The 27,683-nt window shown below is 42.8% G+C and overlaps 2 protein-coding genes across 2 annotated transcripts in view; both read right to left on the reverse strand.

Annotated features, from left to right (window-relative positions):
- Positions 1-143: 143 nt before the first annotated feature.
- Positions 144-18,215, reverse strand: cdhr5a (cadherin-related family member 5a). The gene is made up of 14 exons (XM_049563735.1): positions 17,937-18,215; positions 14,793-14,965; positions 13,363-13,422; positions 13,182-13,271; positions 13,017-13,103; positions 12,668-12,772; positions 10,924-11,109; positions 10,266-10,356; positions 9,705-9,802; positions 9,362-9,568; positions 6,909-7,022; positions 6,725-6,791; positions 4,392-4,552; positions 144-3,494 (listed from the first exon to the last, which is right to left on the reverse strand). Exons 1-14 carry the CDS (start codon positions 18,025-18,027, stop codon positions 2,907-2,909), a joined length of 2,118 nt encoding a protein of 705 aa, XP_049419692.1. The 5' UTR covers positions 18,028-18,215; the 3' UTR covers positions 144-2,906.
- The window catches only part of LOC125880938 (dynein regulatory complex protein 1-like), a 480,097-nt gene continuing 466,080 nt past the window's right edge, over positions 13,667-27,683 (reverse strand). Inside the window, exon 16 of the transcript XR_007448174.1 lies at positions 13,667-13,994. The gene's annotated coding sequence lies outside the window, so the exon portion shown is untranslated. The remainder of the gene's footprint in view (positions 13,995-27,683) is intronic.

The following is a 27,683-nucleotide window of genomic DNA, read 5'->3' on the forward strand; positions in this document are numbered from 1 at the left end:
TTAAAACTCCTCGGTCAATGAGTTATATGTTCAGGTACGAGCAGGCACATGTGTAAAAGCTCCACTTGAGCAGAGTTCAAATGCACATGCTTGTCCAGTCATGTCACTCAAGTCAGCCACACGTGAGACTGTTGACCCGAAAATTTGCAAGAATAGGTAAAAAGAGAAAATTAAAAAAAGTTGTTTTTAAAAAAAACTTAAACAAACAAGGAAATTACCCCAAAAGCCCCTAAAAATAACAATAGTGTACCATAATTTTAAATATTTAATAATTATACATTTCCCCAGCTATTTTGCCCTAGGTTTTGTTTTTAAATAACTTGGTAAATCTATTATTATTTTGCAATTTGTAGGACATTTCTTAACAAGTTGCTCATTGCTGTTTTCCCCTTGTTTTTTTTTTTAAATAAATTTTTAAGGTTCAAAGGTTTAAATGCTTGCTAAAGGCGTCTGAAACCTGGACTTTAAAATGTTTAAATATCAGAATTTCCTAAAGTGTTAAACTTTGTGCAGGAAAACTTAATCAACCAGCGAGGCGATCCCAAGACTCAACAAACCCTTCAGACTTTATTATTCCCTCCATCACTTTAATGTACAAAAACTCAGCTACACATTAACTGTAGATTTATCCAGAAGTTATTTTACTGCACATGCTCAATAAAAACACAGTCCACATAAAAACATCCTCTCAGCTGTTTAGTATTCAGTAGATAAAGTTTGTCTTCACATATTTCTCACTATAAAATCCAGTTTAGTAAAGCTCCAACACAATGAGACAAATCATCATCACAGCACCGCGCTGACTCGTTCACTGCGAGTCACTCGGCAGGTTTTTGGACCTATCTGCTGACTCGTGTCGTCAGCTGACCTCTCACCCGACGAGTTGGAGAGGGGGATCAAATCTGGTACCATGGTAGTTTTATACTGTAAAAACAGAAAACTGAAAATTTAATTTACAAACAGATAAAATAATTGATGGGAATGTCTGTTTCTGACTTATGAAATAAATTAATCAAAATACTTCATTAAAATTCTGTAAATCCATCAACACAAGAAACTGATCGTCACCACTTTCTAATAAGGCACCGTTTATTAAAAATATAAGAATTGAACAAGTTTATTAATGGTCAGTAAATCATTTATTAATGCTTTATTGATAAGATATTGATCGCTGACTTTCTGGAGTAATATCTGTTTATTACAATTTTGAGCGGGACTTACACTTCTGCATCGAATCGACCCCATAACCTGACCTGCACCTCCCCAGAAATGAAACTACATGTTGCAGCAACACAGTTCTCCTGTCAAAGCTTTAATTTAATTTAATTTCACAGATAAGAAACAATAAATTGTGAAGACAATAAAGCCTCCACAAAAATAGCTTTTTAAGTCTTGTGTGTGATTTATCCTGGTTTTATATATATGTAGTAGAGGAAAAGTCCGCTAGCTGCTAGGCTAATTTATACAATGTGAAATGCCATAGGCTTGTGCTAATAACATTAGCATGTTGTATTTGTGGAGAAAATGTGTCCAGATAAAGACAAATGCTGTGTTTGTGAATGCTGTCATAATAAAGCTGATTTGTGTACTTGTGTTTGAAATTGTCTCTATTGTCTCTATTGTGTGTTTAATGTGTGTTTATTGTGTGTTTAATGTGTGTTTTGAATCAACTAAACTTTACAGCACTTCACAGAAACCCCACCACTGACTAGTGTTTCGGAGGTGTAACTACAGAGTGACGCAGACACAAGTATAAGTGTACAAATATTAACGCTCATGACGGCGTAGGCTCTGCATAAAGCTGACGCACAAGTTTAAATATACCTTCAGCATTAATAACTGCAGACTTCTCAAATATGAGGATTTGCAGCGTTTCTTTGTCTTAGGTCATAGTAAATATAATATCTTTGGGTTCTGAACTGTTAGCTGGACGAAGCAAAACATTCGAAGACGTCACATTTGGCTTTAGAAAATAATCGACAGGTTGATCAATAATCAAAGTTAGTTGCAGCTTTAATGAGAACGATTAAACCTTTTTAGAAATGATGCCTTATTAGAAACTGATCCTCTGTCAGTTTGCAACCCTTTCTCACAGGCCGCTTTTTTCCAATGTGGATCTTATTAGAGAAGTTCTGGCTGTCATTTCTGTTCGTTATGAGAACGTTGTACTCACCAAAATAACTGCAGAGATGTTGGAACACTGTGACATCACTACAGAGAAGTCAGACAGTAAATCAGATTGTAAACAACCAACAGTTCATTCCCAGTATCCAGGCTGCAGCCGACACCAGGCCACAAAACACTTATAACAGGCCACCAGAAAACAATATCATCTAATTATCATACAGTCAAACTCTATACGTGATATTAGCAGTAAATCTTTTTCCCATCACTTTCAACAATAACCTGATTTTAATCGACAGCAGGTCAGTCTGTCGTCACCTCCTGTCAACATTCAGCCGGCCAAAGTTGCAGCAGAAAGTTGGGGTAATAATTCAATCGTGCTGCTGCATTTTCACAAAGTCATTTAGTGAGTACAAAGTTATAATTACAACCAAAACTACAAAAATAAGCCCCATGTTGTGTGTCAGCTTGGTATAAGTGGAGTATACAAATCAAACATTTCAGAGTGTGTATTTGTGGCCAACACTTGTGTCAAGTTTCAAACATGGTATAAAGTTATTACCTGGGACTCTTCTAAGTCTTCTAACATACTCACAGTAGAAAATAAAGACTTTTTGGATCCTTGTGTGTACGTGAGGTTTGGCAGTTATCCACAGATGCTGGAGGAGCCATCCTGGACGGCTGAGGCCTCCCTGCTGCAGGCTGCCGTGTCCAAACAGTGACCAGAAGACAAACAGCTCAGTTTCATTCTCCGCCTGGAGTTTGACCTCTGACCTCTGCTGTCAGCCCTCCTGCTCCTGACCTTCTTTCTCTTTTTCTGAGCTGCTGTCTTCACCGTCCTGCTCCTCGGTGCTCTCTGTGCTCGGACTCTCCTGCCCGTCGTCAGACTCCCTCTGCGGGGCTGCGGGGTCTCTGACGACCCCCTCCATATCCAGCTCCTCCTCCGTCTCCTCCTCCACCCGGCCCACAGTGTCTGGGATAATCTCCACCTCGATGTCAGAGGAGTCCTCGCTCTCCTTGAACCACACCGTCTTCTGGCCCTCCTTCCTCCTCTGCTTGGCCAGGATCGACCTCATGCTGTACTCGTCCCCGTCTGCTCTGCCCCTCCTGGACGGTCTTGCCGACGGGCTCCCCTTGGTGACGTGGTTGGTGTAGACGCCGCAGGAGGAGCAGTGGCGGCTCCGTCTCTCCAGGGGGATGACCCGGCCCCGTGCCTGGGGGAAGGTGCTCCGTCTGGGGACAGCGTTGTTCCAGCGCCTGCCGCCCCCCCGGCTCGGGTCGCCCTCGTTCTGGAAGCCATCGTTGGTGTACTGCAGGGAGTCTCTGTGGCCGGAGCGGGGCTGGTCGGACTTCAGGCAGGGGCCCAGGCACTACAGGCAGGAGAGAGGCCCCTGGTTAATACAGCAGATAATGAAGCATGGAGGAGATTGAGGCATTGTGCAATGTTAGAGTTGCCACCGTGGTTCCCGAGAGTGAGCTAGGTTCATTTGTTCTGTTTTAACACAGAGCTCCTCTGTGGACTTCAGCTGATAAATATTCATCAGAGCCACACAGGAGGAGCTCGGCACACGCAGCATCAAACAGTCTGTCTGACGCTCGCACCAGCACAGGACGGAGGTGCCTTTAAACACAGCGAGAGCAAAGTCTTCACAACTGTTTGAGCTAAAAACATTAATAGTTTCAAAGAGAAACAGAATCTTTGTTTTACAGGTGATTGTCAGCGTGTCTTTACTAAGTAGGTTAACAAACAAATAAATGTGACGACAGTGGAACTGAAGTTTCTTTCACCGTCAACACTTTCTTTGCTTTTACTGATTTCAAAGTATTTTGTCAACTTTCATAACTCCATATAACCTCATCTTAATTTATTGCATCCATTCATTTTCTATAACCACTTATCCTCTCGAGGGTCGTGGGGGGTGGAGCCTATCCCAGCTGACACTGGGCGAGAGGCAGGGTTCACCCTAGACAGGTTTCTATGTGTCAGCCCTGTGATAGTCTGGTGACCTGTCCAGGGTGAACCCTGCCTCTCGCCCCTCACATTCACACCTACGGACAATTTAGAGTCACCAATTAAACTGCATGTCTTTGGAGGCGGTGGAGGGGGTGGTGGATGGTGTGTCACCCGGGGACACGCCTGCCGAGCTGCAGACACTGTTCAAGGACTAAAATGTGACTCTAATCCAGCCACAGTCTTCAAACCACATTCAAAACTTTGGTACAAACTAACAGCTCAAACGCTCCAGACGAGACAAACACCGACTGACCTCACAGATTTTGTCCACGCTGGCGTTTCCCTTCCACAAGCGGGAAATCAAGAAGCCAATCACAATGAGGCAGAGGACCAGCAGAGCCGCCATGACCAGACCCAGCAGCGCCATGTCGCCTGGACGGTAGCCGACGTTTGACGGAGACGGGCTGGCCACCGCTGCAGGAGAGGACAGGTTAACGACATAAGGTTACACCTGCTGAATCTAACATTACATCATCATCATCATCATCATCATCATCATCCTCATCCTCATCCTCAGGACCGTTCATTCAGACACATACAGACAAAATGCATCACGACATTTAAAGTTATTAATTTAACCTACTATGACCTCATTCTGGATCATCTGTCAGCAGTGGTGGAAGAATTATTCAAATCATCATACAGTATAAAAATAATCTATTGCAAGTAAAAGTACTTAAGTATTAGCAACAAGATGTACTTAAAGTAAAAGTGCTCGTAATGCAGAATGGCTCCAGTCAGTGTTAAACTATTATACAGTACAGGCCAAAAGTTTGGACACACCTTCTCATTCAATCCGTTTTCTTTATTTTCATGACTATTTACATTGTAGATTCTCACTGAAGGCATCAAAACTATGAATGAACACATGTGGAGTTATGTACTTAACAAAAAAAGCTGAAATAACTGAAAACATGTTTTATATTCTAGTTTCTTCAAAATAGCCACCCTTTGCTCTGATTACTGCTTTGCACACTCTTGGCATTCTCTCCATGAGCTTCAAGAGGTAGTCACCTGAAATGGTTTCCACTTCACAGGTGTGCCTTATCAGGGTTAATGAGTGGAATTTCTTGCTTTATCAATGGGGTTGGGACCATCAGTTGTGTTGTGCAGAAGTCAGGTTAATACACAGCCGACAGCCCTATTGGACAACTGTTAAAATTCATATTATGGCAAGAACCAATCAGCTAACTAAAGAAAAACCAGTGGCCATCATTACTTTAAGAAATGAAGGTCAGTCAGTCCGGAAAATTGCAAAAACTTTAAATGTGTCCCCAAGTGGAGTCGCAAAAACCATCAAGCGCTACAACGAAACTGGCACACATGAGGACCGACCCAGGAAAGGAAGACCAAGAGTCACCTCTGCTTCTGAGGATAAGTTCATCCGAGTCACCAGCCTCAGAAATGGCAAGTTAACAGCAGCTCAGATCAGAGAGCAGATGAATGCCACACAGAGTTCTAGCAGCACCCATCTCTAGAACAACTGTTAAGAGGAGACTGCGCGAATCAGGCCTTCATGGTCAAATAGCTGCTAGGAAACCACTGCTAAGGAGAGGCAACAAGCAGAAGAGATTTGTTTGGGCCAAGAAACACAAGGAATGGACATTAGACCAGTGGAAATCTGTGCTTTGGTCTGATGAGTCCGAATTTGAGATCTTTGGTTCCAACCGCCGTGTCTTTGTGAGACGCAGAAAAGGTGAACGGATGGATTCCACATGCCTGGTTCCCACTGTGAAGCATGGAGGAGGAGGTGTGATGGTGTGGGGGTGTTTTGCTGGTGACACTGTTGGGGATTTATTCAAAATTGAAGGCACACTGAACCAGCATGGCTACCACAGCATCCTGCAGCGACATGCCATCCCATCCGGTTTGCGTTTAGTTGGACCATCATTTATTTTTCAACAGGACAATGACCCCAAACACACCTCCAGGCTGTGTAAGGGCTATTTGACCAAGAAGGAGAGTGATGGAGTGCTGCGGCAGATGACCTGGCCTCCACAGTCACCGGACCTGAACCCAATCCAGATGGTTTGGGGTGAGCTGGACCGCAGAGTGAAGGCAAAGGGGCCAACAAGTGCTAAACACCTCTGGGAACTCCTTCAAGACTGTTGGAAACCATTTCAGGTGACTACCTCTTGAAGCTCATGGAGAGAATGCCAAGAGTGTGCAAAGCAGTAATCAGAGCAAAGGGTGGCTATTTTGAAGAAACTAGAATATAAAACATGTTTTCAGTTATTTCACCTTTTTTTGTTAAGTACATAACTCCACATGTGTTCATTCATAGTTTTGATGCCTTCAGTGAGAATCTACAATGTAAATAGTCATGAAAATAAAGAAAACGCATTGAATGAGAAGGTGTGTCCAAACTTTTGGCCTGTACTGTATGTTTGCATCATTTTTACTGATGTATTAATGTGTAAGAGGTACTTTAATGTTGCCGTTGGTCATGGCGTACTTCACATAGTTTTGGTACTTTAATCTGTAACATTGGATCATATTTTATAAACTAATCATGTGTTTTGTTTGAAAAGTATTTATGGCTCGTTAATAAATGCTGTGCAGTGAAAGGTTCAGTGATGGTGTCACCTGGTATAACCTGCACAGAGAGGGCAGCTGTTCCAAACTCTCCAGTTGTCGTGTCCACGGCTCTGAGCTGCGTTCAGGAGAGAACAATTTAACGGCTTACAAACTGCATTAAGTGTGAGTGAATGTACACAAAGATTTTTTATTGTGCTTGGTTTAAAAAAAAAAAAGTTTGCACATCAGTCACCTGAAGGGCGAAGGACTCCGTCTTTACGACTCTCTTCAGGATCACAAAACCATCAGAGGTGACGTTGACGTAGCTGCTGTACTGAACCTCATACTTCACATCTGGATTCAGACCCTGAAACACACACACACACACACACACACACACACACACACGCACGCACACACACACACACACACGCACGCAAATAAAATGCACAAAATTTGCTTAAACTGTTTACACCTGTGATGTTTGTCAGTGTCAAAGATCACTTTGTAAGTCTACAAAGTCTCAGTTTGTTGTCGTACTATTTAGTTTGTATGAAACTGCTCAGTGAACTTCATCTCTCGTCCCACACAATATAGCCTACGTCATTCACACCAGCTAGTGTTGCAGCATAAAGAAGACTTTGCTTAAGAGAGGCTCAGACATGGAGTTGCACTGAGAGTCTCTTAATCTCAAGAGAAAGCGAAAAACTTCTTTCATCTTGATCTTGATAATTTAAAATGTCTAACAAACAAGCTCTGTAGGCACTGAAGGTACTTCCCATCACCACACTCGCTATTCCAAGTGTTACTTCCTGCCATTCAGACAACCAGCTCTGAGACTAAATGTGGCCAGAATCATGTCAGATCATTCAGCTGAAGTCACGTCAGGAAAATCTACACTATACTACCTGGGCCCGATGGCATCATGTGACGGAGCTAACATAGCTGTATTTACCAGGCTGCAGGAGGTGCAGCAGACATAAAGCAAATTTGACACAGTGGCCAAACAGTGTTGGGCAACCTACTGGAAAATGTAGTGAGCTAAGCTACCAGCTGCTCTACATCAAAACAAAGCTTCACTGCATTGAAGCTATCTCAGAGAAATGTAGCAGCTAAGCTACGAGAAAATGGAAAAAGTTACTCCCTACTCGCAAAGCTACTTGACTTTATGTCAAATCAGCGTTACCTCAGTGATCAGAAAATCTGTCAGCCAAACAAGCAGGCAGCAAAAAACATTCAGAGTTGAACTGTTTATTATAAAATAACAGACGTAAATTAAAACGTCCTGGTTTTTTTGCAGACTTTGAGACATTTGAACATGTCCTCCAATAACATGACATCATCGGTCAGCCTGCTGCTGTCTGCATGTCTCTGTCTCGGCCTCTTTCAGTCAGCTCTCTGTCACTAATTCAAAAACAATTCCAAAATATATTTTTCACTCAATAAAACCATCATAAATAAAAGACAATAATATAAACTATAAAAACAACAGAGCTAAATGAAACTTTCTTTTTCGGGACATCAGAACACGAACATGTCCTGCAGAGGACACGTGACATCAGTGTATCCCTCTCTGTCCTCTGCCTCCCAGTGCTTTGCTCTGCCCTTGTTGTGTCTGTCTCTCTGGTGTCCACTGTGAATCCACTAAATATATACACTCTATGGACAACACGAGAGAGACGTGTCAAGAAGTGTAACCAATCACAGGCAGAAGAGGGCGGGTCTTGCCAAGAAAAGCCAATAGCGAAGCAGCAAGCAGAATAAACTGAAGGATCAGTATGTGATGTCATACAGGAAGTGCTCCCCTCGTCTGCATGCCTCAGTGTGGCGCTGGTGTCAGTCACATGACTTCTCCTCAGTTTTATCATCCTGACTTTGATCCAGACCTCTGCAGACAAACAGTCTGCTGCACTTCAGAGCTTTTCCCTGGAAAAAGAGTTTGGAACTTTGGTGGACGCCATCGTGCTACTCTGTTAATTAATCAACTTCACTTCTGAAAAGCTCAGACAGTAGTGACGTCACCACCACTCCACTGAGAAACTGAGCTAAGTTAGTAATGTTGCTACTTGTATTGATGCTGCTGCTCAACACTGGTGGCCAACACTGAAATTACAACATCCGGCTCCATCACATGATGCCATCAGGCCCAGAAAGATCTTCCCATAGACTTAGCCCCACAAAATGACTCCTTTCACTCTCCAGTAACATCTCTAAAGTCTAGACGAGCTGCCCAATTGAATACTTTTATCCCTATTAAAGGTAGCAGAGGGCTAAACAGGAAGTTAGCTGCTCGGCCTGCAAAAGTATCTGGTGCGCTCGCTCTGTGGGGCCCAGGATGAAGAAGATCCAGGTGATTATACACAAACAAGTTGAACTTTTTTGGCTTTATGAGCCACTGAGCAACTTTGAAAGGAATGAATGGAGCCCCACCGATATCTCCAACACTCTGCAACTCACACCAAAACTATCTGGACTGATAAGTAGCACGACAGGTAAAGGGAAAAATGTGTGTTTTTATTTTGGGGTGAAGTGTTCCTTGATGTATGAGGATCATATCAGTTTAGATAAATTTCATTTGCTGTTCTGAGTGGTTCAATTTAACTTTACTGTATTTGTAAATGTCTGGAGTAAGTAATAGATGGTGGGAACAGTTTCACAAATCAAACAGTGAAAACATTATTATTACGGGAGGTTTTTAACACTCACAGCAGCAAAGTCCTCGTCCCGCGCTCGGACCCTGAAAGGCCGGTTGGTGCTTCGGTCTCGGAGGATCATGCTCTCAGGGACCGAGTTGCTATAGATAAATCCTTCATATCGCTCCTTCTCGAAGCGAGGAGGGTTCCTGCTCTTCTTCATCACCTCGATGGTCACCTGTGTCACTGCGAACTGGTCCCTGTTGGTCACCTGTAACGCCTGATGTGCCAGGACGGGACGACAGGTGAGTTACACCAGAGTTATGTAACTGATAGGATCCTTTTATAGTCAGATGTCAAAACAGGGTCATTTTTCCATTCATAATAACCAGATAAGATTGTTGTTGTTGTTTTACCAGCACAGTGAGAGTTATTGGGCCGACGATATCAGCAGCTTTAGCCATGGAAATGTTTCCTGTTTCCTCATCGATTTGGAAAATATTCCCCTCGTTTCCTGATGAAAGAAAACAACTTAAGCAACAATCATCACTACATCATAGCATCATTCAGGAGAACCTTACACGTGCAGCACATTCTCCCACCACACTGCCTCAGTACAAAACATGCAGTAATCATGACTCATCAAACCTTTATAACGTTCAGTTTATGTTTTGAAGAGGTGTTGATTCATCATGTTTAACAGGCTGTAGTTTTAGTGACTGATGAAGCTGGAGTGGACAAAATAGTGCAAACACCAGTTTAAAACAGAAGTTATCTCATGACACTTTAGAGCAGGGCAAGGCTACACTCTATAATTTACAGAGGCCCAACACAGCCCCATGAGCACGAGGCACCGCAGGCATGGAAAAACTCCCCCTAATAAACGTGATGGATTATATATAGTTTCTGCTGCACAGCAGGCACGTTAATAAATCACCAGGCAGCAAATAGAAACAGAAGATGTGTTCAGTTCAGACCTCTCAGTATTCTGTAGCCGATCTGCTCGCTGCGGTTCTTGTCTCCGTCCCTGGCGAACACCGGACCCGGCTCCAGCACCAGCGGCCCTTCCTGTGGATTCAAACCATCACACACTTATTTATGTTCATTCATACGAAGAGTTTTTCTCACGGAGACGCCTGAAATAACGTGATGAGCTCTCAACATGTGTGGTCTCTCGGGGGGGAGATAAAGATGAAGTGACACTTTTCACTGTTTCATTAACACCTGTGTGTTCTCACTCTGTGAGCTGGATGAGAATAACTTCCATCTGCTGACTGACTGAATCATATATTATATATACTGCCTAATGTCAGAGGCCTGAAAACTAATGATGAGATCTCACAGACAGTGCATTCAGGTGCTCCTGGTCAACCTTTACCGAGTTTTGTTTGGATGTGATGCAGCAGTGAGTGAGGACTGCCATGATATTTGGAAAGAATCACCTGAATGCACCATATGGATCAAAGTGTCAGCTGACCAATGGAGTAAATCTTCTGTGGTGACAGATGTTATGCGGCCATAAGTAAGTGGACAGTCCTGCACATTTGCTGAAGATCAACGCTGTGCTCACATCTTTACTACCAGCAGTTCTGAGCTTTACTGTTTTTTTTTTAAACCCTGGATCCAGATGCTCACCTCCTTCTCAGTGAGATTGACTTTGCCTCTGTAGCCGGTGCTCACACACAGTTTGGCGATCCCCAAGTTGGTCCTCATACAAGGCTGAAACCAGGGAGGTCGGTTATCAACGTCCTTCACCTGCACCAGGATGGTGGCCACGGATGTGAAGAAGGGCTCGTTGGAGGCCGAACCGTCGAGCGTGTCCTGGAACATGTGACACATACAGTGAGTATAATAAGCCAGGTTTTTGTGATGTAAGAAATGAGACCAAGATAAATCATCTCAATGTTTTTCACCTTCAGTGTGACGTATAACCTGAACAATTCAGCTGAAGAACAAACAAATCTTTCCGGAGGGAAAATATAAAAATATCAAAACTTATAATAACCTGGTTGCATCAGTGTGCACAACCTTAAACTAACATTTGGTTGAAGCACCTTGTAATTGTATCACAGCATTCAGTCTTTTTGTGTAAGAGTGTATCAGCCACATCTTGACTTCGCACTATTTGCCCACTCTGCTCCAACTCTGTCAGACTGCGATGGCGTCTCCTGTGCACACACCTCTTCAGGTCACCCCACAGGTGTTCAGTTTGATTCAGGTCTGGGCTCCAAAACTTCAATTTTCTCCTGGTGAGGCCATTCTTATGTTGATCTGGACGCATGTTTTGCATCATTGTCGTGCTGAAAGGTGAAATTCCTCTTTATCTTCAGGTTTCTAGCAGACAGCTGATGATTTTGGGCCAAAACTGACGGGTATCAGGAGCTGCTCACACAGTACGTCCCGCCACCTCGACTGAAGCTCCAGTTACAGCTCAAGACAAACAACACCAAAGCGTGATGCTGCCTCCACCGCACTTCACCATGGGCAGTGTTGTTTTTGCACCAGACATGCCCGACCAAAAAGTTTGACCTCGGTTTCATGAGACTGTAACACATTTTCCCACAATGCTTTTGGGATTTTTTTTTTTTTTTTTTTTGTGCAAAATGTAGCTGGCTTGGATGTTTTTCTTTGTAAGAAAAGGCTTTTGTCTCACGATCCTGCCCCACAGTCCAGACACAGGAAGAATACGGGAGATTGTTGTTGATGTAGTACACAACCAGACATTCCTGCAGCTCCTTCAGTGTTGCTGTCTGACTCTGCAGCCGCCCTGACCAGTTTTCCTCCTGTCTTTTCATCAGTTTTGGCGGGACGTCCAGTTCTTGGTAACGCCACTGTTGTTCCATATTTTCTTCACTTGTTGATGACTGTAGTGGAAATTTTTTTGTACCCTTCTCCTGACTGATGCCTTTCAACAATCAGATCCCTTTGATGCTTTGGGAGCTCTTTGTGGCTTCTGCTTTGAGATGCAACTCAGTAAATGTCAGGAAAATCCCACCGGGCCAGCTGAACTTTATTTGGGGTTAACATGAGTCACTTTAATTGATGGCAGGTGTGTACTGACCACTATTTAACATCAGTTTGAATTTATCAGTTTAAGGGTGAGCACACTAGGCAACTAGGTTATTATAGGTTTTATTTTTTTATATTTTCCCTCTAAAAGATTTGTTAGGTTTTCAACTGAATTGTTTGTTCAGGTTATGAGTCACATTAAAGGAGAAAAAAGTTTTGAAATGATTTATTTTACACTAATTTTTTACATTATAAAAACCTGGCATTTTAGCCGGGGTCTGTGGACTTTTTATATCCACTGTATTTACAGGTCAAAGGTCAAAGAGCAGCAGGTACACCTGGAGAGTGTTTTTATAAATGCTGACTGTACCTGCACGTGTAAAACCAGAGAGATCTTCTGTACGACATCATAGTCCAGGATGCTTTTAACTACTATCTTTGGAGTGTTGGCGTTTTCCAGACGGAAATATTTATCCTGTTTAACAAACAGAGATATTAATTATATTAAATTACATTCAGCAGCATCTTTGAATACATATTATTTTCATAATTTTTCTCTCTATTTTCCAATCAATCAATCATTCCTTTAAAATTTCCCTTGGGTAGGGAACCACTCTCTGAAGAGACACATTTACACTGATGTAAACAGTGTCATGTTTCTGTTCTCTAAAGGAATAAAACCAGTGAGTCCAGTATCACCACATCTAATCTGTTCTTACTGTTGCAGGCTCTAATCGATAATACAGCGGCTCTGAATCAACGTCTGTTGCTTCTATCAGTCCCACGCTGGAGTTGACTGGAATGAGCTGCAGGAGACAAAACTCAGTCAACACATCATGTTAAAACCTAAAAACACAAACACGGGTAAAACCACCAACACTCACCTCATTCACGTCCAGTATGTAGTGGCTCTGTGCAAAGTTTGGAGGATTATCGTTCACGTTTTCAACCAACACTTCGACAGACTCGTTCACCTGGAAGAGAAGCAGCAACTCAGCTCAGAAACAAACAGACAATCTCCACAAACTGTGACAGACTGAGTGATATTGTGTCAGGTTTACTCACAGATCTGGAGCCTTCTCTGCTGCACTGCACCCACACCATCAGAGCCGCACTGTGCAACAACTGACAGAAACACACAGCAGTTATACACACTTAACACACAACAACTGAATCTGAACACCTGTACTCAGGAAGTAATGTTCAAGGAGTTCTCATGCAAGAAGTTACATTTTCTCAGATTTAAAATCAATATGTAATCAAATACACTCACCGGCCACTTTATTAGGTACACCTGTTCAACTGCTCGTTAACACATATAGCTCATCAGCCAATCAGGTGTCAGCAGCTCATTAACATTAGTCATGTAGACATGGTGAAGACGAGCTGCTGAAGTTCAAACGGAGCATCAGAATGATGAAGAAAGGTGATTGAAGTGACTTTGAACGTGGCATGGTTGTTGGTGCCAGACGGGCTGCTCTGAGTATTTACTGGGATTTTCAGCACAACCATCTCTAGGGTTTACAGAGGATGGTCCCAAAAAGAGAAAATATCCAGTGAGCCAAAATGCCTTGTTGATGCCAGAGGTCAGAGGAGAATGGCCAGACTGGTTCAAGATGATAGAAAGGCAACAGGAAGTCAAATAAGCACTGGTTCCAACCAAGGTGTGCAGAAGAGCATCTCTGAAGCAACAACACCTTGTCCAACCTTGAAGCAGATGGGCTACAGCAGCAGAAGACCACACCAGGTGCCACTCCTGTCAGCTAACAACAGGAAACTGAGGCTACAATTCACACGGGTTTTCTCACCAAAACTGGACAATAGAAGATTGGAAAAACCACATTCAGATGGAAGCATGGATCCATCCTGCCTTGTATCAACGCTTCAGGCTGCTGCTGCTGGTGGTGTAATGGTGTGGGGGAGATTTTCTTAGTACCAACTGAGCATGGTTTAAACACCACAGCCTACCTGAGTATTGTTGCTGAGCGTGTCCATCCCTTTATGACCACAGTGTACCCATCTTCTGATGGCTACTTCCAGCAGGATAACGCACCATGTCACAAAGCTCACATCATCTCAAACATGACAATGAGTTCACTGTACTCCAATGGCCTCCACAGTCACCAGATCTCAGTCCAATAGAGCACCTTTGGGATGTGCTGGAACGGGAGATTCTCATCATGGATCAACTGTGTGATGTCATCATGTCAATATGGACCAACATCTCTGAGGAATGTTTCCAGCACCTTGTTGAATCTGTGACACCAAGAATTAAAAAGGGGGTCCAACCTGGTACCAGCAAGGTGTACCTAATAAAGTGGCCTGAGTGTACATACATAATTTGTCCAGTATAAAACACTGACCTGTTTATTTTTCAGCTGTAAAATGTCCCTGTAGCAGCACACAATTCTTAAAATTTAAAAGCTCCTTATCAAAATGTTCACTAATTGCACACAGCCATCAGCTGATAGGATCACATTTTAAACTTTAATCACCTCATAGTCAAGTCCTTTCTTCACCATCAGGGCGTTTCCTCTCAGGTAGAACAGATCTTCAGGGTTTATGGTGATGGTCAGCGTCACATCACCATTGGAGACAATTTTCACCACCTGCACGTCAGCCGTGTTGTTTTCAGGGATGGTCACAGGACCCGGAGGAACCGTGCAGACTGAGAGGAACAAGAATCAGATCAATCAGACAATCAGTCGATTAAAGGAGAAAACAATCAGCACATTAATCCATAATGAAAATAATCATTAGTGAACAGTTCACAATGAACTCCACCTCAAATAACTACCACAATGAAATCCTGCTTCTACATCAATGAGTTTGAATCATCGAATGAGATCAGATATAATAGTGAAACAGGCACAGAGGACAGATTTTTACTTTAATTACCTTAAATACAGTTTACTGATTATACTTACATCATTTTCCCAAAGAAACATCTTTAATGCAGGAGTATTTTTACAGTGTGGTATTAGTACTTTTGCTTCATTAAAGAATATTTCCTCCACCACAGTGTACTTCTCTGCTTCATGCCATGAGTGGCGTCCCCAGAAATGTTCATCACAGTGGCCAAACAAAGCCACTTAAAAACCCCACACACCAAACGCACCAGAACAAAAAGCCATCACTGAATTCAAGGAATTCTATTGTGCTGTTTAGATATGTAGTTAAAAATGTTGTCAACATGTGAGTTAAGAAATTGCACACTGATATACTGTGAGTTTGGTTTTTTTACACTTGTTATTACTTGTTATCTGATGTGCACAGACTAATACCATCATCATCCTCACTGTGACCTTGTCACATGTCCACGTTTGGTCATGGACTTTCCACGTCCACATATTGACATCCAAGGTACCCTGGGTGTGTTGGTTGTTGACGTTCTGGGACGCCGTGTCGACTTCAGCCTGTTACATGCATTGTCTGTTTTCAAAATACACTTCTGTTTTCACAGGAAATGTACAGTTTGCATACAGTCTCTTTCAAAATAAAAGTTCTACATCGATAAAACACAGCAAATTGATATTTTTTTTCTTCAACAACACACACACGTGGTTAGGTTTAGGAAAAGAAGAACATGGTTTGGCTTTACAATCTTACAGGAAGTGAACACCAGTATCCTGGGTGAAAGTCAGTGGTTGTTGGATCCACCCACCACAACTCCCACCCACCCTACTCAGACTTTCCCCACCTTAACTTTCATTGTTGTCCCATTACCTTTCCCCCTGGCACCACTGGGCGCTGTTAAACAATAACTGTGACCTGCTGCATATCATGCTGATGTGAAAGGACGTCTTTTTTCATCTGTGTCTCACATTGGAAGTCACTGACCAAGAGCTGGTTTTCAACGACTTTGGAGTGAGACCAGGTTGGACAAGCTATTATGACATGGTTGAAACAACTTAAGGCATCTGTTGCCTTAAGTTGTTGAGTCTCACAAGATACCAATATCTTGGGGGCAATGGCATCAGGGGGCCATGGCCCCCCCTGGCTGGCCGTTGGGGGCACCACTGCATGCTGTAACATTAAAATATCATATTTAACCTTAAACTAAAATAAGCACCATACTTCCATGGTTGGATGAACTTGTCAGGGGCAAAAACTTGATTCAGCGACCCAATCACCAATGTTGGCTTTTTATGTTTCTGCAAACCACAGATACGTTATTATGTAGCTGACATGGTGAAACTTTACAACAACACTGTGGTTAACACGTGGTTATATTATTACTTGTTGATGGTTCAGAAAAGATCATGTCTTGACTTAAAATACTGAGCATGGCAGCACAATGCCTCCAGGAAACAGAGTCGATGTCTCAGTAGAAAACAAATGCTTTTTGTGGCACTATCTCAGCTGGAAAAACATCAAGGGGTCACTAAAAACATCTCTTAACCAGTAAAACAGTAATCTGCAGCACTGAACATGAGCAGGCGTCTCTTCTAAAGGTCACACCATCCACCATCCACCATCCCCTCCACCTCCTGATGACGTCACTTTAGAAACGCTGACATGAAACATTTAAAAACGTTTGAATGTCACATGTCAGGTTTGCAGAAAACATACAATGTCAACATATTCTTTCTGGTGTCTGAGATGAGTTTGGACCCAGATTGATCTCTATTAGCCACTGATATCATGTGTGAGCGAGACACTTAAAGCAGAATCCAGCCTGAGCCTTTGCACATAAACTTCCTGGTCCCTGGTTTGTGGTGGTTTCATTAAACACAGCTTGATGCAGGAATATGCCCCGATATAAACTACGATAATGACAGTTTTAACACTGGATTTTGACCCATGGCCTCTCTACAAGGTAGAGCCCAAACATGACAGCATGTAGGAAAACACAACCTGCATTACTTGATATGAAACTTAAGGAATAGTTCAACATTTTGAGAAACACTCACATTTGGGTGGAGGTTTACTATAGAATGAAAAGACATGTGTTGTGTCTGTATGGTGAATATGAAGTGGCCACAAGCAGCCTGTTAGCTTAGCTTAGCATAAAGACTGGAAGCAAAGGGAAACAGCTAGCCTGGCTCTGCCTGATGGCAACAAAATCAGCCCATCAGCTGCTCTACAGCTCACAGATAAACATGTTAAATTTTGTTTAAACCACACAAAATGCTAATTTTCTATATTTCTTTCATGCCTTTCTGTGTTTTTCTTGCTGTACTGAAATCAGACCCTACACACTCTGGCTGTGAGGAGTAAACATGAACTAACCCTTTGAAACTGTGAGGATATTTCTGCATTTCCTTTAAAAAGCAGTTCCTAACATGAGGGTCAAGAAGGCTTCCTGAACTCTGAGGAGGGGACACGATGATTAACAGGATGAAGAAAAGTATTTCAGTTGCACAAAGTTAATTTTCAGTTACTTTTGTCAAATTTCTGTATTTACATGGTGAAATTCAGGATTCTTTGACCTTCTCAGGGTTGTAAAAATCCTCCTGAGGGATCACAGGGGGACACGGGGTCCATAAAGTTTGGGAGCCACTGCTTTGAAGGAGCAAACATCACAAACATCAGCTGTCTGTCTCACTGTCTCCCAGCAGCCTCATCAACATCCACATCCCTCTCTGCCCTGAGCAGCCACAGATGACGCCCTCCACACACACCAGAGCTCTACTCACTTCTTTCAGCCTCACAAAGTGTACAAAAGCAGACGGCCACGACGCATCCGAGGAGAACGTTCACAGGTTTGCTCTTCGATTTCAGTTCCATGTCCTGATTTCAGACGCAGCAACAAATGAAGTCCTGGAGGAGGATGAGGAGCCCGTGGTACCAGCTGGTACTCGTCCACATAATGCCCCGTCTGTGCTGCCCGGCGAGTGGGAGTCGACTACAGTTGCAATGTTTGTGACTTCATCTTACGGGCACATATTGCATTAAGCGCCTGCCAGCAGAGGACTCGCAGCCTCCTACTAAAATACTTGCATCTGTTTTAGCTGGACGGGTCATTCTGTATTGGTGGCCCTGATGCATTCTGGGAGGAATCCAGCAGAGGAATGTTGGCAGCTGAAAACATTTCTCACATGTTTCTATACTCTAATCTGTGTGAAGATGTACATATATACACACATTTACAAATAAATACACTGACATGCAAATAGTTTTTCCATTTTATGCTACGTCCTCTCCCATCTCCCATCTCAGAGGTAAATATTGTACTTTTTACTGCTCTACATTTGTCTGACAGCTTCACCATGTGTGACCACGTATCTCCAGACGTGTTGATGTTGAATATTTGTGATCAACTGAAGGATGAAGTGTTTATTTATGTGCTGAGAAAATTCTCCTCCTTCTTAATCTCAATTAACTCTTTAAAAACCCTCTATAAAGGAGGTAAAATGAGCTCAACCTGAAACATCGACAGCAGGAAAATGACACATTAATGCAGCAGTGATATTCATCCAAAACATCAGACAGAATGACTGACTGACTGACAGAATGACACACTGACAGTTTCCGTGATTATGTACAGCATACCATACCATGACTTAGTCATACCAAACATTAGAAACAACACCAACATTGGTCCACAGGGGGAGCCACAGCGATCGGTCGCATTTTAGCCATTTTGAAGCATTTTTCTGTTGTTATAGCGCCACCCAGTTGCCAATTAGAGTTAAATTTCTCCAGTCACCTTGAGGCGTCCTGTTCTACATATCTACCAAGTTTAGTAAAAATCCATATGGCGGTTAGGCCTAGATAAGAAATGAGCTCTCTAGCGCCCCCATTTTGTTTGATGGGCTCAATAATGGAGGGGTCCCCTCAGATTATGTGTGGTCATATGCCTACAAAGTTGCGTGGTGATGGGTGAAACCCTTGAGATGTTCTACACCTTTATGTGATGAGCCACGCCCTCCGCAATATTCATTGCCTTATAGAAGCTCAGTTTTAGGAAGTTTTCCAACTTTTGCCAAGAGGGAACTTTAGATATTGCTCCCTAGATTATGTTCACCCAGTTTCATGCAGATCGCTCAAACTTCCTAGGAAGAGATCCATTTGAAGTGTTTTTCAAAAAATTCAAAATGGCGGAAAATCTATATAGGCGGAAGTTATGGGTTCTTGAGGCAAATGTGTTCCTCATGAGGAGAGGCATCTCTGTGCAAAGTTTCATGTCTCTACGACATACGGGGCATGAGATATGCCCATTCAAAGTTTGACATTTCAATGGGTTGCTATAGCGCCCCCCTTTGGCCAATTGATGTAATATTGCTTCATTGGCATCCTCCCATGACCCTCTACCACTGTGCCAAATTTCACATGGATTGACCAAGTCAGTGAGGAGAAAAACGTGGAACAGACACACACACACAGAGTTTTCGTCATTATATAGTAAGATAAAACTCTGACAGCAGGGAACACTTCACTGCTACATACATGCTTTTACTTTCACTATAACTACATTTTGCTGAGAAATACTTGCAAGACTTTTAGTCGTACTGTATTTTCACAGTGTGGAATTAGTGCTTTCACTGGAGTGGCTGGCTGGGTTTGGGGAGTGAGTTCCAGAGGGAGGGGGCAGCGATGGAGAAGGCCATGTCCCCCCAGGTTCGGTGCTTGAGATTTCCTTTAGATGAGCGGAGGTCGCGGGAGGGGGTGTGATGGTGGAGTAGGTGTGTGAGGTAGGAGGGGGCCTGGTTGTTGAGTGCTTTGTGTATGAGGAGGAGAATTTTGAACTGTATGCGATGTGTGATGTGGAGCCAGTGTAGGTTTTGGAGGACGCGGGTGATGTGGTCTTGGGAGCGGGTGTGGGTGAGCAGGTGGCCAGCGGAGTGGAGTTTGAATGATAAGCCATAGAGGATGCTACTGCAATAGACCAGTCTGGAGATAGATGAGGGTTTCTGCAGCAGAGAAGGTGAGTGAGGGGCGGAGACGGCCGATGTTCTTGAGGTGGAAGAAGGCAGTCCTGGTGACGTGATTGATGTGGTGGTCAAACCTTAGCTGGCTGTCGAAGATGATTCCTAGGTTGCGGGTGTGTGGTGAGGGAGACAGAATGCAGTTATCAAAGGTGAGGCAGAGGTTGTGGGTGGCTTTGGTGCGGGATGTGGGGTCAATGATGATTATGTCCGATTTGTCACTGTGCAGTTGGAGATAGTTTGTTTGCATCCATGATTTTATTCAGTGAGACAGTTGGTGAGTGTGGAGTGGGTGGTGTTGGTGATGGCTTTGGTGGAGATGTACAGTTGGATGTTGTCGGCGTAGCAGTGGAAATGGAGGCCGTGATGACGGATGATCTTGCCAAGGGGGAGCATGCAGAGGATGAAGAGGAGGGGACCAAGCATCGATCCTTGGGGGACACCTTGGGACAGGGGAGCGGTGGGGGAGGTGCAGTTGTTTACACTGATGAACTGGTGTCGGTTGGTGAGGTGGGAGTGAATCTAGGCGTGCTGTGCCGCTGATGTGGAGAGATGATTCCAGTCAGGAGAGCAGGATGGAGGGATTGATGGTGTCGAAGGCTGCTGTGAGGTCAAGGAGGATGAGAATGTTGAGGTGTCCGGAGTCTAAGGAGAGGAGGAGGTCGTTGGTGACTTTCAGGAGGGCTGTTTCAGTGCTATGTTTTGAACCGGATTGGAAAGGATAAATGCCTTACGACAAAAAAAGCCTACACTACTGAACACATCACAACATGGGAAAGAGAAGGTAACTATTCAATATCAAATGAGGACTGGCTGGATACATGCATGAGAACTCAGACCTTTCACTTTAGCAAAGGTTCTGATACCACAGAAGAATAGAAGAGTAAAACTAAAGTAAAAGTCCTGCATTCAAAATTGTACTTAATTAAAAGTATCAAAGTATTAGTATCCATTAATACATAAAGTACCAAGAGTACTCATTATGCAGTCCAAGGGTCCATTTCAAAATAATACATTTCATAGTATTGTGTTATAGTTATTGATGCAGTAATGTGTTCATCACATTCATGTTACAGCTGGTGAAGGTGGAGCTCATTGTAATTACATTTAAGTGGTGAATCTTTCCTCTGAGATGAACTTAACTCGTGATGCTACATCCTAATTTATGTGTTGGAAATACTTTGTACTAGAATCTGCAAAGTAACTAAGTAGGAGTACAAATATAAAGTAGCAGAAAATACAAAAACTCAAGTAAATTACAAGCACGTCCAAATGATAGTACTCGAGTAAATGTACTTTTCACCACAGCTGGTTAACAAACAAAGACACAAACACAAGTTAACAACTCAGAGATGTTTTCCTCTGCTTCCTGTCTGCTCTGTAATCATGACACACTTACACTGGCACAAACTGGGACACAGCATGGCTTCACATGTGGACAAGGCACCACTGTGCGCGCACGCACACACACACACACACACACACACACACACACACACACACACACACACACACACACACACACACACACACACACATCTCCTCTGTGTGGGAACAACAGGCTCACAGTGTCATGATGTTACATGAAGCTCATATATTATGTTTCTGTGCAGAGATGCTCCTCACTAGCACACACACACACACACACACACACACACACACACACACACACACACACACGCTCTGTACTAACACACACAGCTTCTCTGTGCTGCTGCTTCACCATCTGACCACCGGGAGGAGCCGTAACATCAAATTATATTCACAATGTTCAACACAACTTTATTTAACCTCTCCAGGACAGACAGCTCGCCACTGAGCCTGACAAATACGCACATGGAAAACAGGAGAAGAAGAAGAACACTGATAATCACTAAAAACACATGAATCACATGAATAAATAAAATTAATAACAATATCCCAAAATACCTCAGAAAAAATGTGTGTACACACACAAATTAACAAAATGTTCTTTTGAAGAATTAAAGCATAAAGGACATGTCTTCTGTTTTATTATTGTTGTTGTTTTTTATATTTTATTATTGGTGGGTATATTATTGTATATTATTTACTGTTTATTGAATTGTTGTTGTTATTATTTTATATTATTTAATTGTCTGATTTTATTTGCCTCATTGCATCCTGATTTTTTTTAACCCCAGTTCATCTGTGTGAAGAATGTCATTTGACAAGTGTTGTATAAATAAAGTTTATCATGATCATGATGATGATTAACAACCTTTCAGTCTCGGACCAAAGGGTTGCATTTATTTCTTATTTCCAGTTACTTTCCGCCTGAGGCCCGGCCACCACACACTCGCTTATTCCAAAAGCATGGTATAAGAAGTTTGGCTTTGTTTGCATTATTTAAATTTCTACGTAATCAGTGCCGTGAATAAATTAAACTTGGCTGAATAAATCTGTTTAAAGACTGAACTTTGCATAAAAAATAACAGAAGCTCACTGAGGCCTCTTTCTCCCCCTGAAGGTGCAAAATGGTTTAGTCCACTCCTGCACTAGGACTGGTTTCTAAACGCAGCACGAGCCGAGTGATGCTCGTTACGCTGCTGGAGGGCCGAGGTGCACTGTCCTGTCTGTCCCGCAGAGATCAGGGTCCCGAAAAAGAAAAAGAAAGAAAGAAAAGGGAAAGAAAGCAAACTATGTAGAAATAAATAAAATGATACAATACAAAAATCAAGGGTGCGTCAGAGAGACATATGTGAGGAGAGGAAGGGCGAGGGGCCCACAGAGACTGCTTATACAGAGGGCACAGGATTCGGTGCTACACCCCTGCCTACCAGCATCTCTGAAACTCACTAACTTCACAGTAACTTCCTGTGTTCTACCTGTACATACAAACGTTAACATGCCAAATATTACATGCTACAGTTCACTATGTCAAAATATATACGATGAAAGCAAAGATGTTTCTATTTTTCATCAGTGATAGTTTTGTTTCTATGAAGCGTCTCAGCCTCACTCTGCAGCTGCAACTTCTGTCTGTGTTCAGTGTGTCTATAAAACTTTGGACTTTTCACTGACCCCTTTTTATATAATAATTTGTGCCATGTTAGTGATGTAACGTAACTTTGGGTTGGTGGGGTTTAGCAGAGAAGCTAATCTCATTAGAGACCTGCTTATTAGAGTTCTTGTTCCACATAGAGCGGAGACACAGAGAGAAAGAGAAAGAGCTGCAGCTTTAAAGAAACTCTGTCAGTGTTAGTTTTTTGGATTTAAATATGGAATAAAAAAAATATGGGAAAAATTGACAAGAAGAGGTTCTTGATTCCTTCAGTCCTGCATTAAAAATCTTAAGTAAAAGTATGATCAGTAAAAGTTAACCTGTTTGTGCCCAGATTATATTCAGTATGAGAACACATAAATATTTCCCTTGATGTTTTCTGTAGTTTGAGGTTTATAGTTTCAGGTGTCCTCTCGTGCCCTCTGCTTCTGCAAATGTTTCAGTGTTTATCTTCATGAACCGACTCCTAATATCCACATAATGTTAGTGAAAGTAAAAATGCATTAATTTGCATCTTATTTTGCAGATTTTCTGTAGTTGAGTTTAGGACTAGATGTTACAACACTGAGACTGAGTGGGACTGTTAGTGCTGTCTGGGGGTTTCCAGGTGGGAGCCAAAGGGTTGAGATTAGGTGGATAGAGAAGTAGAAAAGAGCAAAGGGAAGGCAGAGCCAAGGAGAGACGTCTGTGCGGACTGAACTCTCCCCCATCGTACACTCTACCTCCCCCTACTCCCTCATTTTGATGAGGAAAGAGAAGGGAGAAGAAACTAAGAGGAGGAAAAACTGACCTCACTTTAATCAAGGTGGAGTTTAACTGGTTGATTGTTGTTGCACATACTTGTGATTGTGAGTGATTGGAGCCATGCTGTGGGAGGGGGTGGGGTTTAGGGAGGGTCAAAGCTTGATGGGGTCATCAGGTGGGTACCCTTCTTCACTGGTGTTTCGATGAAAGGCCACGACACCTCCAGAGGGCTCATCAGCAACACCTGGCGTCTCAGGTGCGCCCCCCTCTGCTTTTACTCCCTTGACCCCTGCTGCTGCTGTTGGTGGTATTTAGGGGCCCAAGTGGTATCTTTCCTCTCAATCAAGAGCCACCAGCTCGCCTGTTCGGCTGCACCAGAGAGGGCTTTGATGGCCTGATGTTGGGCCTCGAATTTCCTTTTCTTTAAGCAGCCTGGTAGTTGGCTTGCCTATGAAGCCTCTGCAGCCCACTTCAACCAGGCAAACCGTGCCCAGTGTCAGCTGCCAGCTCAGCGTATTTAAGGCTCTTTGCACTCGTAGGCGTCCTCCACAGCATCCTCCGAGGGCACAGTGAGCTCAATGATGTAGAGGAGGCACAAAGGAGGACCAAAGCACGAGGTCTGGCCTGAGGTCAGTAGAGAAGATCACAGATGGGAAGCATTGACGCTAATTCAGATCTGACAGTAACCTCCAGTCTGGTGCCCCTCCCTGCTGGCTGGTGATAGTCATGTTAAATAATGTTAAACTCTGTGCCACATTTGGAGGGTATGACTTGTTTCTGCAGGTTTAAGGACAAATCTTCAGCCCTAAATGTGCATGATGAAGATTTTTGTGTGTTTCCTTTTAAAAGCGTGACCTCTGATCGTTAAGTCACGACACAATCGCTCTAAAAATACTCAACGTATGTCACAGAGCGACTGTCCAACAGGGATGAACAGAACTGACTTCTAAAATACAGGCTGAGTCATAAAATAGAAGTCATTAATAAATGATGGTTTCTTCTTTTAAACCATATTAATAAAACCATGTGAGAGTCGAACTTCAATGAATCTCAGCAGTGAGTTTCCAGCATTCACTGAAACTATAAAGTATCTGTTGCAGTGTTGAGAGGCGTCCGAGGAGGAAGATAAGCAGCTGAAGTTTTAAATGTCAGAAGAGTTTAGTGGTGAGGACAGAGGCGAGTGTTTAGTTGTTTCCTGATGCAGTTATTTGACTTCAGGTGCTTCTGTTCACCTTTATCTTCCTCTGCTGTCTTTATCTGCTCTGTCATCTGTCTGAAAATTATATTTTTGACTTTCTCTATTCGTCCGTGTGTCTGTCTTTAAAGCTGGTAACTTTCATAAAAATAACTTTTTGTCATACTTGATGAAACTGTCACTACGTCCACACAATGAGACAGAAAATCTGTGAAACAACACGTTCCTCTGCCCCTTCGTCATAGTGCTTCTGACGGCATTTAATAGAATCAACCATGGCTGAAAGAAAACAACCAATCAGAGCCAAGGAGTCTCTGACACAGCTGTCAGTCATGTCCATCACTGCTTGTGAACCGCAGTCAAACTGTCAAACAGCGCTGATTAAATATGAACCAAGATTCTGTTACTTCAGCTCCTATTTCTCACCTCAGATGTGTGACTGTTTTGCTGTAAAATGAGAAACGCTGTGACCTGGCCGCCATGTTGGAAACAGGCGAGGCGAAACTATAGGCAATGCTCAGGCAGTGCTCCTTACAGGGTGGTGCAGGAATGGGTCCTAAAACCCTGAAATAAGTTCACATTTCTGCACTTGTGAACATGAAGTTTGTTTATAGCCCAATGTTAGCTTTTTACTCCTGGTGACTGCATTTATGCTTCAAAAATCATGACAGTTCATTCACAAAGATTATCTTGCTGAACGAAACGTGTAAGAATCAAACATTTCTTTGCCACAGAGCGTATTTTCTGCAATAATCCAAAACCAAATGAAAAAGTCCAATTTGATTTTTGACGAAGGAACCAGAGCGACACTAACTTCCAGGTCTGCTTACAGAAAAACGTCCTCCCTGGAGCACTCTGTTCCAACAAATCCCGGGACTTACAGTTTACTTTTCATTCCCAGTGCTGTCTTCTACTGGGAAGCCCATCACCTTTCTCTCCACACACGTCCTTCACTAATTAGCCTTATCCCATCAATCAGCTCCATTTCATAGCCATTCTGTCATCTAATAAATTTTTCAAACCAAACTCGAACAAGTCCCAGAGGCATGGAGGAGCTCTCTTTCTATATATATATCTTTATCTATGTTTGTGTGTGTGTGTGTGTGGCTACCAGCAGGGTTAATAAACCATCACAGGCTCATTCAGGGACAGACTGACCTGTAAAACTGTGGTCAAGTGGCAGGAACACAGTAAAGAGGATCCAGAGGAGCTGCAGGTAAAAGAAGCTGCTCGCTGTGGGGGGTGACAGCATTTTAAATCTCATTAGTCACAGTTTGATGGCCTTGTCACTCATTCTGCATAAAGAAAATGTTACTGTGGAATTAAAATATGTCTCTGTTGAATACAAATAAAGATGGTAAAATGAACCCAGACCATTATCAGGCCTCGGTAATTTGTTCTCCATTGTTTTGATTTAACAAGAATAATTTTAACAAGACATTTTAATGGACAGTTTACACTTAATTCAAACATTCCTTTTAGAGTTGAACATTCACAGTATCTTTTTTAAATGTATTAACACTGACTCTAAATGGGGACATTTGTGTTTCTGCATTGGCCACCATAGTTAGCAGCCCTTCCACAATGAGAGCATCTTAAAAACGCCCCGTTCTGTTTGTATTGGAGAAGAAGAGACCTCTGAGGATAATTCAGCTCCTGGTAAAAACCTCCTGAACAATTAACATTGAAGGAATTCTAACCAGGAGAAGTTTCAGCTGGTTGCAATCCTGACCGCTAGATGCTACTAAATCCCCCTAATAACTCAATAACTCAATAAACAGTCCGTGAAAAAAATATTTTCTCCAGTGGATGTCTTAGTTACAACATGATTGAGCTAACTGGAGTAGTTTCATGTCGTATCCGACAACGGGAGGCTTTTAACAGATGACGTCCTGATGTTAGCTTTGCTGCTAGTGTTAACGTTAGCTGTCCCTGTCAGCTGCAGCCACTGATGCTTTCTAGACATCGTGATTTCCCAAAACTGAATAAATACCACACATAGCAACACAAAACTGCTTTGCTAGCTCAATCATGTTGTAACGGCTGGATGGTTGATGCGTACATGCTGATTCAGGTGCTATCAGAGCCGATCGGTGCATCACTATGGCTTAATGATCAACTCAGTCAATAAAAACAACCCATGCTGTGTTAGGAGTGTATGTCGCTGACAGAAAGAAAGAAAGAAAGAAAAAAAAAGATAGAAAAGCAGCGTACACCTCACATATTTATTTCTCACAGTTGCGCACACGTGTGGCTGGCATGCAGAAGCACCGTCTGTGTGTCGAGGGTGTGAGCCGCAGCTTCAGCTGCTCAGGTAGAGAGGCTGTGTAGCACGGTGTGTTTTTTCGCTGATTCGGTTCTGCAGGTTCTCTGCTGGTACACTGGAGACAGGGATCAAGCAGTTTGTCTCACTCAGGATAGATTGTGCTTTTTTGGTTCATAGTTTTTGATTGACGTGCGATTTATTCGCATTTAGAGGGAATTATTTTTACCGGCAAGTACCGGATAACGGAGACGTGGGCACAGTTATCTATATAAAATACACAGACTAACT

Source organism: Epinephelus fuscoguttatus, linkage group LG2 (genome assembly GCF_011397635.1).
Source record: "Epinephelus fuscoguttatus linkage group LG2, E.fuscoguttatus.final_Chr_v1".
Lineage (NCBI taxonomy): Eukaryota > Metazoa > Chordata > Actinopteri > Perciformes > Serranidae > Epinephelus > Epinephelus fuscoguttatus.